The sequence below is a fragment of the Anas platyrhynchos genome, chromosome 1 (genome assembly GCF_047663525.1).
Source record: "Anas platyrhynchos isolate ZD024472 breed Pekin duck chromosome 1, IASCAAS_PekinDuck_T2T, whole genome shotgun sequence".
Lineage (NCBI taxonomy): Eukaryota > Metazoa > Chordata > Aves > Anseriformes > Anatidae > Anas > Anas platyrhynchos.
In genome coordinates, this window is record NC_092587.1 from 193,283,119 (window position 1) to 193,296,524 (window position 13,406).

Consider the following 13,406-nt stretch of genomic DNA (forward strand, 5'->3'; position numbering starts at 1 on the left):
CCTTTAAAATACACTAGCCTTGTAAAAGCCATGAAAAAAAGCCATGAAAGCCATCTATCAGTAATCCACAAAATACTTTTCTCTCCTTACAAATAAGATTTACTGAATAAAATCTGTATCATCATAAATTCTTCAAAATAAGTGGCAGTGACTCCCCAGTCACAGCTGCCCCATTGCCTTACATGTCTGAGAAATACCTTGACAAGTGAATTTTTCATAACTGCCTTAATGCTTAGTCTTACTGAATCTGCTACCAAATAGAGGCACACATTCACATTTTCCTCTTCCTTCTCACTGCTCTATCTATTACTGTTGTCAAACTGATAAACACCATTTTACCCACTTCTTAAATAAGTAAAATAACCCTTGTACCTTTTAAAATTAAGAAACAGTGAAATCTATAAAACAGTGGAAGGAGCAGGTAGGAGCAAACCATATCTTCTGTTTTTCTCTGACAGCCTTCATTAATCAAAGTTATGGAGACATCTGCCATGCTTTTCTTCCAATAAAACTCTCAGGTATCTTGATTTGTTCTTAATGTTATACAAACTCTAGCAAAATGATCTGTCTGATGTTAAAGTTCGGTAGCAAATTACACAAATATTATCCCTTTACAGATTAGAAAGCCAGTGACAAAAAGACTGTGAGATTTTCCCATAGCTGCTGGGAAGTTTTGTAAGGATCAGGATCAAACCCATATCTGGACTCACAGACTACCCTCTCTCGGTCTCACAGTGGAGTAGGCACTAGTGGTACACTGAATGAGGGAATGAACAATAGAGTTATCTGGGTAGAGAGGTGAACTAGACTAGAATTACTTCTATAATGAAGTAAATACTGCCTTCGTAATTAGAACAGGAACGCTTTGGCACCTTATTTACTCTGAGAATCAGGAGAAAGATGGGAAAGAGGTTTGTACAGGAGATAATGTGATATGAACTGCAGAAAAATAAATACCTGTCTTCTTACATTTCCTATTTTGTTTCATTAAGTTAGGCCTAAAAGCATCCCAAAATTTTACTTAGACACAGTGGCAGAGATTGTTTTTTGGAAGCCTAATCATGGAAATTTTTACCTTGTTAAAGCATATTTTTAGCCAATTATTTCCATGTAAGTTTCTCTGTAATAGATTCTCTGTTTGGCTGAGGGGTGTTTGGGAAGTCCACTAGTGTCTTAATGAAATGTAATTTTGAATAACTAAGCTCTAAGTCTGTTAGAAAACCTAAAAAAAAAAATAACTCTATGCAATGTTAGTCTGCTTTGTGCTGCACAACAATTGTTAAGGTCTCTTACACAAACATAGTCTTACAGCATAGGACAGAAAATAGTGTTTGTACTGTGTTTGCGTTTCCTCGGTGACAAATTTGGTAGCTTGGCTAATAAAAGGAAGGGTGAATTTAATAACATTGTAACCAGAAAGGACTTTCTGCAAAGCATCTCAAAGGCTCAATTTCTAGCAAAAAATGAAAAAAAAAAAAAAAACAGGCCTGTAAATGGATCATTTTGATAACCACTTTCCCACTTTCCTCTGACCTAGTCCTACTGTTGCTGGGCTACTGAATAGGTAGAGGCCAAAGCAATCATGCGTTTTGGGTAGCCATAAGACATTCATTAATGTGCAATTGCTTTCTCCTCAAAATCTCTTTCTTTGATGTATCCCCAGTAAATCTGATACTACCAGACTGCAGGCTATCTACTATAGAAGGGTATGGTGCTACTAAATTATACCAAAGAATGATCCCTTCTTCAAAGGAGACAAGCAGATAATTTAATTAGGAAGGTTTAAAAACAACAACAAAAAAATGAGTTTCCTATCTTAAAATAACACCAAACCTCCAGTTCTTGCCTAGCTGCTGACTGAGTGTATAATCATGCAGCATGACCTCTCTTCAGAGTGCTTTTCAGGATTTGCTGGTTTTGATTGTTTTTAGTATGAGCTCCATCCTACAACATCTAGATCCTATTTAACTGTGCACAGTGACACCGAAGTCAAGGTAGGCAGAAACCTAAGGGCCTTAAGACCTAAACCAAGGGAGAAAACTAATATCCTCTTCCTATAAGGCACCGTTAAATGCATAGTATTTTTATGTAGACATAAGAGCATATGCAAAGGAACTGAACAGAAAAAAATAAATGCTGTAAAAGGACATACATTTTGAAATAGGATTTTAAACAAAAGAATGAAAAAACATGATTTTTTCATATTTATCCATTTACATAAAGTTATGCACTCTATTTTGTTCCTTGAAAAATTTCCACATGGATAGGAAAGAGAAGGAAGAAAAACAACCAATACATTCAAAAGACTAATTTTGAATTCGGGATCATTAGAATTGCTAGCATAAACAACAGCTGGCAAATTATGAGAAATTAGAAGGGATGAATTGAATATTGGAAAGAGACAAACTGAAAGTTTTCAGAATAAATCACAAAGATTTAAATTTATCAGAAATGAGAAGCACATCAAAGTTAAGACAGGCAAGAGCTAAAGAGAACAATTAAAGAAGGGGCTCCACAGTCGAAGCCATCAGCCTGTGCAAGCCCCAGTGAGCACAGCCCTGCCGTGATGGTGGAGAGCCAGGGACGTGCCCGACATGCCTGCAGTGTCTCTGATGAAGAGCTGGATGAAAGAGTTGACATCATCGTCGCTGCAGTCCTACTCCACTCTGTAGCCATCATCCAGGTAGCCCTAAGCAAGGCAGCAAGTGCTCCCTGGGTCACAGTGCCCACGGTGCCTCCTCCCACACCAGAGCCTGCAGAATGTACGTCCTCGGCCTCTGCCTTGGCCAGAGGCCCTGTGGGGGAGGCCAATGAAGCCCCTCTCGCTGCAGCAGCAGCGCCACAAGAAGAAGGTGGAGAAGGGGCTTCTCCTTTGGCTGCAGAGCCTCTCCAGGAGCCCAGCACAGATGTCCGCCCAGCAGCAGCTGACAAAGCAGGAGCAGCAGCCACTCCCTTGGTTCCTGGGCACCAGGTAAGCACAGCACGCGCCGTGGGCACCAGGCATCCAGGGCAGCCCCAGGCAGAAGCAGTGCATTGGGTGTGCATGCCGGGAGCTGCCTGCTGCTCTGCATTTCCACATGGCCCAGGCACAAGGGCTGACATCCCTTTCCTCAGCTGCCCGTGCTGTTCCTCTCCCATGCAGGTGGCCATCGAGCAGGGAGGCCAAGCGCAGTCCTCCTCCTGCACCAAAGATATGCCAGCGGATGAGCCAGCAACATCCCAGACACAAGCACCGTCCCAGGATCTGTTGGCCGGGCCTGTTCAGCGCAGCGAGCAGCACCAAGCACAAGGTTGGCAGCACCACGCGCAGGGGGGCTGGCTGGTCCTGTGCCACCCCTTCCCGGGGAAAGGCCTTGGAGGGGGGGGTCAGGCACGCCCAGCACCCGCTCAGGCCCTAACCTACACCTCTGTGTCCCCCACAGGCACCCTTGACCTCGCACAAGCCTCGGCGCGCCAGCCACGGCCCTCCCGCATCAGGAGGGCACTTCGCGCGCTGCGCAGGGCTTTCTGCTGCAGCTGCATCGCAGGAAAGCGAGAGTAGCCGCGCCCGGCTGTGCCAGTCCTAGCAGGATGCTCGGAGCTGGCAGCTGGCCCTCAGGAAGCTTTGCAGTGCCCACGGAAGCATCACTGCGAGGCACAGGACAGCGCCCCAGGAATTCAGATGCCCCACCACATCCTGCCCCCAGCCTCAGCTCAGCTGTGGATGCTTTCTGCTCAGAATAAAAGCTCAGGCAGACTTTTGCCCCCAGTGCTCCTCTCTGTGCCGTTGATCTCAGGAGAAAGAGTGGTGCAGGCCATGCCAACCCGGGACCTCTCACAGTAAGAGAAGTACAGAATCATAGAATCTACCACTGAACCGTGTCCCTCGGCACCAGATCTACACGGCTTTCGAATGCCTCCAGGGATGGTGACTCAACTACTTCCCTGGGCAGCCTGTTCCAATGCTTCACAACCCTTTCGTTGAAGACTTTTTGCCTAAACCTAAACCTAAATCCACCTAAACCTCCCGCGGCCCCACTTTTTCCTCTTCTCCTACCGCCTGTGGATTGGGAGATGGGACTGACCCCCATCGCACTACAACCTTCTCTGAGGTCCTTGTACACAGTGATAAGGTCTCCCCCAAGCCTCCTTTCCTCTAGGCTACATAACCCCAGCTCCCTCAGCACTCCTCACACGACTTGCTCCCTGGGCCCTTCGGCTGCTCCTTTCCCCTTCCTTGGACATGCTCCAGGACCTCCACGTCCTTCCTGCAGTGAGGGCCCCAAAACTGAACAGGGTATTCATGGCGCGACCTCACCAGAGCTGAGTGCAGGGGGAGAATCAGGTTCACAAACCACGCGATGCTTACTACTATACCATATATGTACAATTTTATTTGACCAACCTTTATTTTCCCCTTTTCCTTTTTTTTTAATTATTTTTTTCTTCATCTCTCGTGACTAGAAGGCCCGTGATTTATTTATTTATTTATTTGTTTGTTACTGATTTTTGCCCTGTTTCTCCTGCTTTTCTTAGCTATCCTCCTCATTTTGCGACTGTGGGACGTTCCCCTTATCTGCTTAAAATACTTCACCTGGTATGCTACTGCCATGCCCGCACAATCCCTTTTGAAAATGCAAGGTTAGTGGAATTTTGCACTGCAAGAACCTGACGTGCTGTCAGCAGCCTGCAAGCTCTCCTGACGTGCTGTCAGCAGCCTGCAAGCACACAAGGGGAGGAAGTGCTGCAACAGCCGTTGCTCACCAAGCAGCTGCCCGGCAAGGAAAAGACAGTCAGTAGGACATGTGTCAGGACACTTTTCCTGCCAATGCGGCCAAATTCACCTGAGAAAGAAACAGGAAAAGTCTCTTTCTTTCTTATGTGGGACTCCAGGAAGACAGGCAAAGTTCTCCGAGAGCTGAAAAGTGGGCTTCTTTACCTGGAGGAGCTCAAAGCAAAAAACAAGAGCAGCCCCACTTTAATAAGGAAGGAGGCACCCAGCCCAGGTACTAAGACATGCTGAAAAGCAAGAAAGGAGGAGCAGTATTTAAGCATTTCTGGCACTGGAAATGCAGCGTGGGGCTTCCCCAACAAAGAAGATGGGCCCTTGTGCTTTGGCCACTGCTCATGGGAAGGTGCCAGATGGCGTCACTGCGGAGAGCCCTGGAGATGGCCTCAGTGTCTGGGAGCTTCCCAGCTCCCTCCTTTTTGCCCCCTGCAGAAGAGCTGGGCTAGGAAGAGCACAGCCAACACCCTCAGCTCAGGAAAAACCCTCCACGGGGTTCCCAACTAATAGGGAAAGCCTTGAGAACCGGCTCCGGCTACATGCTGGCTTGCCCACTCGGGCCACAGGCAACGCACAAGCGCCAGGCAGTACGCATCCCGTCCTTCTGCTGGAGCTGGGCTCTTCTGTTGTGCATATTGCCAGAGCAGCAAGGGGCCCCTGGCACAGCTGCACTTTGCAGGCTACCGCTGGGGCGTTTCTTCTGCTTGAGGAGGCGGGCTGTGGGGTGGCAGCTGCAGGAAGGAGCAGGCTACGAGGGCAGGACGAGGCTGCAAAGCCCACCTTGTTCAGTGCGAACTGCCTGTGCACGTGGTGGGGTATTGCATCCCCAACGTGCCCAGCCCCTGGAAAGCAAATGCCCCAAATCCCCTTTCAGCCGTGCCCTGGGGACGGCAACAAGGCCGCCAATGCCATGCTGCAGGCTGGCACGGCCTGCAGATGCCAGGCTGCCAAGCCCAACGTGCGGCCGCCACGCAGGCGCCAGCTGCCAGAGGCTGCAGGAAGGTTCCAGAAGCAGCGGCAGCAGCCCGCGCAGGGGCAGCCGCGAGTGCAGGAGCCGCTCCTGGGCTCTGGGCTCAGCGGCAGACGCCTGCCCCTGCAGGGAACAAGGCCCACCCAGAGCCTGCCCAGCGGCATGGGCCTGCCCAGACATCCTGGGGGGAAGCCCTGGCCGCAACAAGTGAGCGGGGGGCATGCAGAAGCCCCTCACATATGCTGACGAAAAACAGGGCCCACAAAGTGAGAGGCATCCCTGCAAGACTTGGAGCAAAGAGGCGCTGTCTCTCCAGAGAGCACGTTTCCTTCAGCACAAAGAAAAGGAAAGGCCTCTTGGCTCTAGATACCGCCCACCATCGCTGGCAGCCGTGCTGCGGACAGGCCAAGGCCTCAGCCATCTTGTGGCGCGGGGGGCAGGCAGAACTGCCAAATGGCCGCCAGGGCTGTCAGAGGGTGGGGCTGGAGCCTCCCTGTCAAGGAGCAGCTTTTCTCTCTCTCTCCCTGCACTCAGGGAGTTTCCTTCCTGTAGGGCCACAACTGAGCTGAGCAACCCAGGACTGAGAATAAAATTCTCTCGTTTCTGTCCCGTACAAGCCTCGAGTACATCCCACAAAGTGTGTGCGGTGACCCATTTGGGTGTGGGAAGAAAATTCTAGAATTGCCATTTATTTCTTTCTTAAACCATGAAAAGAAATAAGAAAGAAGCAATGTACAGTCTACAGAAGAGCCTGCAGACTGTACATCCTCAGCCTCTGCCTTGGCTGGAGGCCCTGTGGGGGAGGCCAATGAAGCCCCTCTCGCTGCAGCAGCAACGCCACAAGAAGAAGGTGGAGAAGTGAGAAGCAGAGCATCTCAGGGAGGCCAGCTCAGATCTCCTCCCAGGAGCAGCTGACGAAGCAGGAACAGCAGCCACTCCCTTGGTTCCTGGTGTGACCTGTTCCAGCAAAGACACCGTTGTGTTACCAACACTGTCTCAGCCACAACTCTGAAGCATAGGACCTGCTTCAGCAGCCAGAGAAGCTGCAGGCTAAACAGCAGCGTGGCACAGCTGTGGCTCTGCCGCTGAAAGCTTCTCCACAGCATGCTCTTAAAGCAAGGAGCAGGGAATCTTCCTGCCACACAGAGTCGGGAGCCCCAGGAGGGTTCGGTCGAACATCGTTGGCAGCCCTGGCAGCCTGCGACAAGCAGGCAGCACTTGCAGGAGGAGACAGGCAGGGCATTACCCTGGCAGGCTGAGCCCCGCTCTGCGTGGGCAGCTGCCAGGGCATGCCGGGGGCCGCAGCAGGGCAGCTCACAGCAGCACTTCTAGGGGGTACACTGAGCGGAATGGCAGAAATGGCCCAAGTAACTTGGCCTTTTTTCTTGCCTTCTCTTGCAGATGGAGAAGAAGCCGCAAGACATCAAGACACTGCCTCACCGTGGGGTGAGGCAGGCCGAGAGAATCCAGCTGCCAGCCCTGCCGCCTTTGCCAAGGCAGGCAGCGACTCAGGCAGCAGCACCCAAGCAAGTGCCTGCGGCACAGGCATCATCGCCTGAAAGGGCCACTTGCAAGCTGCCCCCTCTGCAAGCAGCAGCCTCTGCTTCTTCAGGGGGAGGAAGGGCAAAGTCATTGGGAACAGAGGCCCGCAGCCAGCAAGAGCTTTTGCCACCTCTTCCCTGCATCTCTGGCAACAGGGACAGGGCAGTGAGGGCAGAGAGGCGGGAACGTGGCCCACACAGCCCTGTGGCCCCTGACGAGGACGTGGGCAATGCAATACAGTCCTTCGTGTCCACTGTCATAGCAAAAGCTCTAGCCTGCAACGAGGGAGCCAGCAGCAAGGCAAGGCTTTCTCCCTCAGGCAGAGGTCCCGGGACCAAAGGCCCCAGAACACCACCTCTCGCCACAGCAGCGGCCCAAAACTGGAAGAGTCGGCACTCGTCCAAAAGCAGCCTTGCATCCCCTGCTGAAGAAATGGAAGACCCAGTAAAGGCCTTTGTCTCCACTGCAATAAGAAATGCCCTTGCCTGGAACCAGGGAGCCATGAGGGAGGCAAGGCTTCCTCCCGTGGGCAAACCTCCCACGAGCAAAGGACACAGAACACCACCTCAGCCCGCAACTGGGCCCCAGAATTTAAAGAAGAGCTGGCACCCGGCCCCACACAGCCCTGCAGACCCTTGCATGGCACTGCGGGACACAGCACACTCCCGCGTGTCTGAAGTGCTGCAGAAGACGCAAAAAAGCTGGGAACACGGCCAACGATCAGCAGCACGTGGGGACCTGGCACAAACGGGGTGCAAATTGAGAGCAACAAGTTCAGCCGGGGTCCAGACAGACATGGAGAGGACGTGGACAACTTCTCTGCCAGGGCCTGATTCCCGGGTATGTGCAGGAGCAAGGGCTTCCAGCAGAGACCCTGCAGCAGCTAGCCCAGGCCAGGGTAAGAAGCAAAAACACATCAAACCCAGGCAGGGGACAGGGCAGGGGACACGTCAAACCCAGGCAGGGGACAGGCAACGAGGGGACAAGCCAAGGCCGGGGCAGGAAAGAGAGCAGTCCTGGGGGATGCGATGAAGAGGAGGGGATCGTCATCCTCAACTCCTGGATTAACCCCAGGTTCGCCAGCCTCTTCACAGACGCACAGGACGTTCCCCAGGAAGAGGGCAGCGCAGCCAGCAGTGTGGACAGGGAGGCAGCACAAGAAGCAAAACACGCAGCAAGCGCCTCTCCTGGCTCGCTGCAAACAACGGACACTGCCCCATCAGCTGCTCCCCAGGAAGAAATTCCTGGGGAAGAGAGGCACAGCACGCCTCTCACCACAACAACACCGGCACAGAGCAGGCCAGCAAGTCCTCCAGCAGCCCCTGCTCTGGAAGATGGGGGACACAGAGCGCCTCCCCTGACACGTGGGGCTCAACAGTCAAAGCCATCAGCCTGTGCAAGCCCCAGTGAGCACAGCGCTGCCGTGATGGTGGAGAGCCAGGGACGTGCCCGACATGCCTGCAGTGTCTCTGATGAAGAGCTGGATGAAAGAGTTGACACCATCGTGGCTGCAGTCCTACTCCACTCTGTAGCCATCATCCAGGTAGCCCTAAGCAAGGCAGCAAGTGCTCCCTGGGTCACAGTGCCCACGGTGCCTCCTCCCACACCAGAGCCTGCAGAATGTACGTCCTCGGCCTCTGCCTTGGCCGGAGGCCCTGTGGGGGAGGCCAATGAAGCCCCTCTCGCTGCAGCAGCAGCGCCACAAGAAGAAGGTGGAGAAGGGGCTTCTCCTTTGGCTGCAGAGCCTCTCCAGGAGCCCAGCACAGATCTCCGCCCAGCAGCAGCTGACAAAGCAGGAGCAGCAGCCACTCCCTTGGTTCCTGGGCACCAGGTAAGCACAGCACGCGCCGTGGGCACCAGGCATCCAGGGCAGCCCCAGGCAGAAGCAGTGCTTTGGGTGTGCATGCTGGGAGCTGCCTGCTGCTCTGCATTTCCACATGGCCCAGGCACAAGGGCTGACATCCCTTTCCTCAGCTGCCCGTGCTGTTCCTCTCCCCATGCAGGTGGCCATCGAGCAGGGAGGCCAAACGCAGTCCTCCTCCTGCACCAAAGATATGCCAGCGGATGAGCCAGCAACATCCCAGACACAAGCACCGTCCCAGGATCTGTTGGCCGGGCCTGTTTAGCGCAGTGAGCAGCACCAAGCACCACGCGCAGCGGGGCTGGCTGGTCCTGTGCCACCCCTTCCCGGGGAAAGGCCTTGGAGGGGGGACAGGCTCGCCCAGCACCCGCTCAGGCCCTAACCTACACCTCTGTGTCCCCCCCACAGGCACCCTTGACCTCGCACAAGCCCCGGCGCGCCAGCCACAGCCCTCCCGCATCAGGAGGGCACTTCGCGCGCTGCGCAGGGCTTTCTGCTGCAGCTGCATCGCAGGAAAGCGAGAATAGCCGCGCCCGGCTGTGCCAGTACCACGAGGGCGCTCAGTGCTGGACGCTGGCATCACTGGTAGGAACAGGACAGTGCCCCAGGAATTCAGATGCCCCACCACATCCTGCCCCCAGCCTCAGCTCAGCTGCGGCTGCTTTCTGCTCAGAATAAAAGCTCAGGCAGACTTTTGTTACTTTGCAGTAACTTAGCCTTTCTTCTCGCTTCTCTTGCAGATGGAGAAGAAGCCGCAAGACATCAAGACACTGCCTCACCGTGGGCAGTGTATTGATGTCTGTCACCGTGGGGTGAGGCAGGCCGAGAGAATCCAGCTGCCAGCCCTGCCGCCTTTGCCAAGGCAGGCAGCGACTCAGGCAGCAGCACCCAAGCAAGTGCCTGCGGCACAGGCATCATCGCCTGAAAGGGCCACTTGCAAGCTGCCCCCTCTGCAAGCAGCAGCCTCTGCTTCTTCAGGGGGAGGAAGGGCAAAGTCATTGGGAACAGAGGCCCGCAGCCAGCAAGAGCTTTTGCCACCTCTTCCCTGCATCTCTGGCAAGAGGGACAGGGCAGTGAGGGCAGAGAGGCGGGAACGTGGCCCACACAGCCCTGTGGCCCCTGACGAGGACGTGGGCAATGCAATACAGTCCTTCGTGTCCACTGTCATAGCAAAAGCTCTAGCCTGCAACGAGGGAGCCAGCAGCAAGGCAAGGCTTTCTTCCTCAGGCAGAGGTCCCGGGACCAAAGGCCCCAGAACACCACCTCTCGCCACAGCAGCGGCCCAAAACTGGAAGAGTCGGCACTCGTCCAAAAGCAGCCTTGCATCCCCTGCTGAAGAAATGGAAGACCCAGTAAAGGCCTTTGTCTCCACTGCAATAAGAAATGCCCTTGCCTGGAACCAGGGAGCCATGAGGGAGGCAAGGCTTCCTCCCGTGGGCAGACCTCCCATGAGCAAAGGACACAGAACACCACCTCAGCCCGCAACTGGGCCCCAGAATTTAAAGAAGAGCTGGCACCCGGCCCCACACAGCCCTGCAGACCCTTGCATGGCACTGCGGGACACAGCACACTCCCGCGTGTCTGAAGTGCTGCAGAAGACGCAAAAAAGCTGGGAACACGGCCAACGATCAGCAGCACGTGGGGACCTGGCACAAACGGGGTGCAAATTGAGAGCAACAAGTTCAGCCGGGGTCCAGACAGACATGGAGAGGACGTGGACGACTTCTCTGCCAGGGCCTGATTCCCGGGTATGTGCAGGAGCAAGGGCTTCCAGCAGAGACCCTGCAGCAGCTAGCCCAGGCCAGGGTAAGAAGCAAAAACACGTCAAAACCAGGCAGGGGACAGGCAGGGGACACGTCAAACCCAGGCAGGGGACAGGCAACGAGGGGACAAGCCAAGGCCGGGGCAAGAAAGAGAGCAGTCCTGGGGGATGGGATGAAGAGGAGGAGATCATCATCATCAACTCCTGGATCAACCCCAGGTTCGCCAGCCTCTTCACAGACGCACAGGACGTTCCCCAGGAAGAGGGCAGCGCAGCCAGCAGTGTGGACAGGGAGGCAGCAGAAGAAGCAAAACACCCAGCAAGCGCCTCTCCTGGCTCGCTGCAAACAACGGACACTGCCCCATCAGCTGCTCCCCTGGAAGAAGGTCCAGGGGAAGAGAGGCACAGCACGCCTCTCACTTCAACAACACCGGCACAGAGCAGGCCAGCAAGTCCTCCAGCAGCCCCTGCTCTGGAAGATGGGGGACACAGAGCGCCTCCCCTGACACGTGGGGCTCAACAGTCAAAGCCATCAGCCTGTGCAAGCCCCAGTGAGCACAGCGCTGCCGTGATGGTGGAGGTGATGGTGATGGCCTGTGGGGGAGGCCAACTAAGGCCCTCTTGCTCCAGGGGCAGCACCAGAGGAAGAAGAAATGGCTTCTCCTTTGACTGCAGAGCCTCTCAGGGAGGACAGCACAGATCTTCTCATCCCAACAGCAGCTGATGAAGCAGGAGCATTGGCTATGTTCTTTGCTACGGTTCCTAGGCACCAGGTAAGCACCGCGTGCATTGTGGGCACTGGGCATTGAGGGCAGCCCAGTAGAAGGGGAGAAGTAGGGGAGAAGCAGTGCGTGGGGTGTGCGTGCTGGGGAGCTGCCTGTTGTTCTCCATTTCCACGTGCCCCAGGCATGTCCATGCACAAGGGCCAACATGCCCCAGGCACAAGGGCTCACATCCCTTTCATCACCTGCCTGTGCTCTTGTTCTCCCCATGCAGGTTGCTGCTGAGCAGGGAGGCAAATCCCTCTGCAGAGTCGATTAAGCGCGTACAGCACAGATACTGACATCTGAAAGGTTCACTTGCAAGCTGCCTCCACTGCAAGCAGCAGCCTCTGTATCTTCTGCCAGAGGAAGGGCAAAGGCCTCGGGCACAGAGGCACAAAGCCACCGAGAGCTTTTGCCACCTCTTTGGTGCATCTCTGGTGGGGGGAACAAGGCAGTGAGGGCAGAGTGCTGGGAACATGGCCTTCTGGTGGTGGTTGCCAGTGTGGTCATGGCGATGAAGTCCAATAACTCCTCTTCATCACCACTGGTTGACCCCCTGCCTTTGTATGACGCAGCTGCTCCTTGGCTCTTGTCCAAACCACAAGGTCGGTCTCAGCTATTTTTTGAGACCCATTTTTTGTCAGGAAACAACTTCTGTGAAGGGCCTCACGACTCCTTGTTTCGGTTAATTTGCACCGTATAAGCACAGACACTCAGCAATAACTATTTTTAATGCAATTAAGCAAGCTCCTATTCTTCTATCCCTGGCTTCTCTCCTTTCAGGTAGTTGTAGAGAGCAATAAATCTACCCTGAGCCTCCTCTTCTGCAGACTAAACAACCCCAGTTCCCTCACAGGATTTGTGTTTGACCATTCACCAGCTACGTAGCCCTTCTCTGGACACGCTCCAGAGCCTCGATATCCTTGTAGTGAGGGGCCCAAAACTGAACACAGTACTCCAGGTGCGGCCTCACCAGAGCAGAGTACCGGGGAATGATCACCTCCCTGGTCCTGCTGGCTACGCTCTTCCTGATTCAAGCCAGGATGCCGTTGCCCTTCGTGGCCACCTGGGCATACTGTCAGCTCATGTTCTGGCAAGCATCAACCAGCACCCCCAGATCCTTTTCAGCTGCACAGCTTTCCGGCCACTCTGCCCCAAGTCTGTAGCATTGCATGCGGTTGTTGTGGCCAACGTGCAGGAATCAGCACTTAGGCATGTTGAACCTCATCCCATTGGCCTCTGCCCATTGACACAACCTGTCCAGGCTCCTCTGCATGGCCTTTCTGCCCTCTGGCAGATCAATGCTTCCCCCCCTGCTGCACTGACCCCCAGCAAATTCTGTCTGAATGTCTTCAATCATTTCTGTAACATGTGGGTGACCGAGCCCTGGCACAAGTTCCCAAGAGAGGCTGTGGATTCTCCCTCGCCAAGGGGAGATACTTGAAAGCCATCTGCACAGGACATGGTCCTTGAACACTGTGCTGGGTGGCCCTGTTTGAGCAGGGGGATGGCCAAGCTGACCTCTTCAGGTACATTGCAACTTCAGCCATGCTCTGTTTCTGTGAAATCAGAACACTACTTAGCTGAAGCTAAGGGCAAGAGCACTTTCACTGCTGTGGGCTTTGGAGGAGCCCCTGTCCTTCACAAAGGAAAACAAGGCTCAGAAAGGGCAGGTTTTTCTCTTTGAGAGAAGCCGCAGCAGAGCGCTTGCCCTTCCCCTCTTCTGCAGTCTTTGAGGAGCT

At 54.1% G+C, this 13,406-nt stretch overlaps 1 protein-coding gene across 1 annotated transcript; it reads left to right on the forward strand.

Moving 5' to 3' along the window:
- Positions 1–1,720: 1,720 nt before the first annotated feature.
- On the forward strand, positions 1,721–8,049 carry LOC119715024 (uncharacterized). The gene is made up of 3 exons (XM_038172166.2): positions 1,721–2,971; positions 3,143–3,290; positions 3,423–8,049. Exons 1-3 carry the CDS (start codon positions 2,567–2,569, stop codon positions 3,539–3,541), a joined length of 672 nt encoding a protein of 223 aa, XP_038028094.1. The 5' UTR covers positions 1,721–2,566; the 3' UTR covers positions 3,542–8,049.
- The last annotated feature ends 5,357 nt before the right edge of the window (positions 8,050–13,406 follow it).

Bases quoted from the DNA above. Each gene is read 5' to 3' on its own strand.
- LOC119715024 (XM_038172166.2), top strand. From the start codon at position 2,567: ATGGTGGAGAGCCAGGGACGTGCCCGACATGCCTGCAGTGTCTCTGAT. The intron at 2,972-3,142 runs GTAAGCACAGCA...TCTCCCATGCAG, and splicing joins CCTTGGTTCCTGGGCACCAG to GTGGCCATCGAGCAGGGAGG. The intron at 3,291-3,422 runs GTTGGCAGCACC...TGTCCCCCACAG, and splicing joins CGAGCAGCACCAAGCACAAG to GCACCCTTGACCTCGCACAA.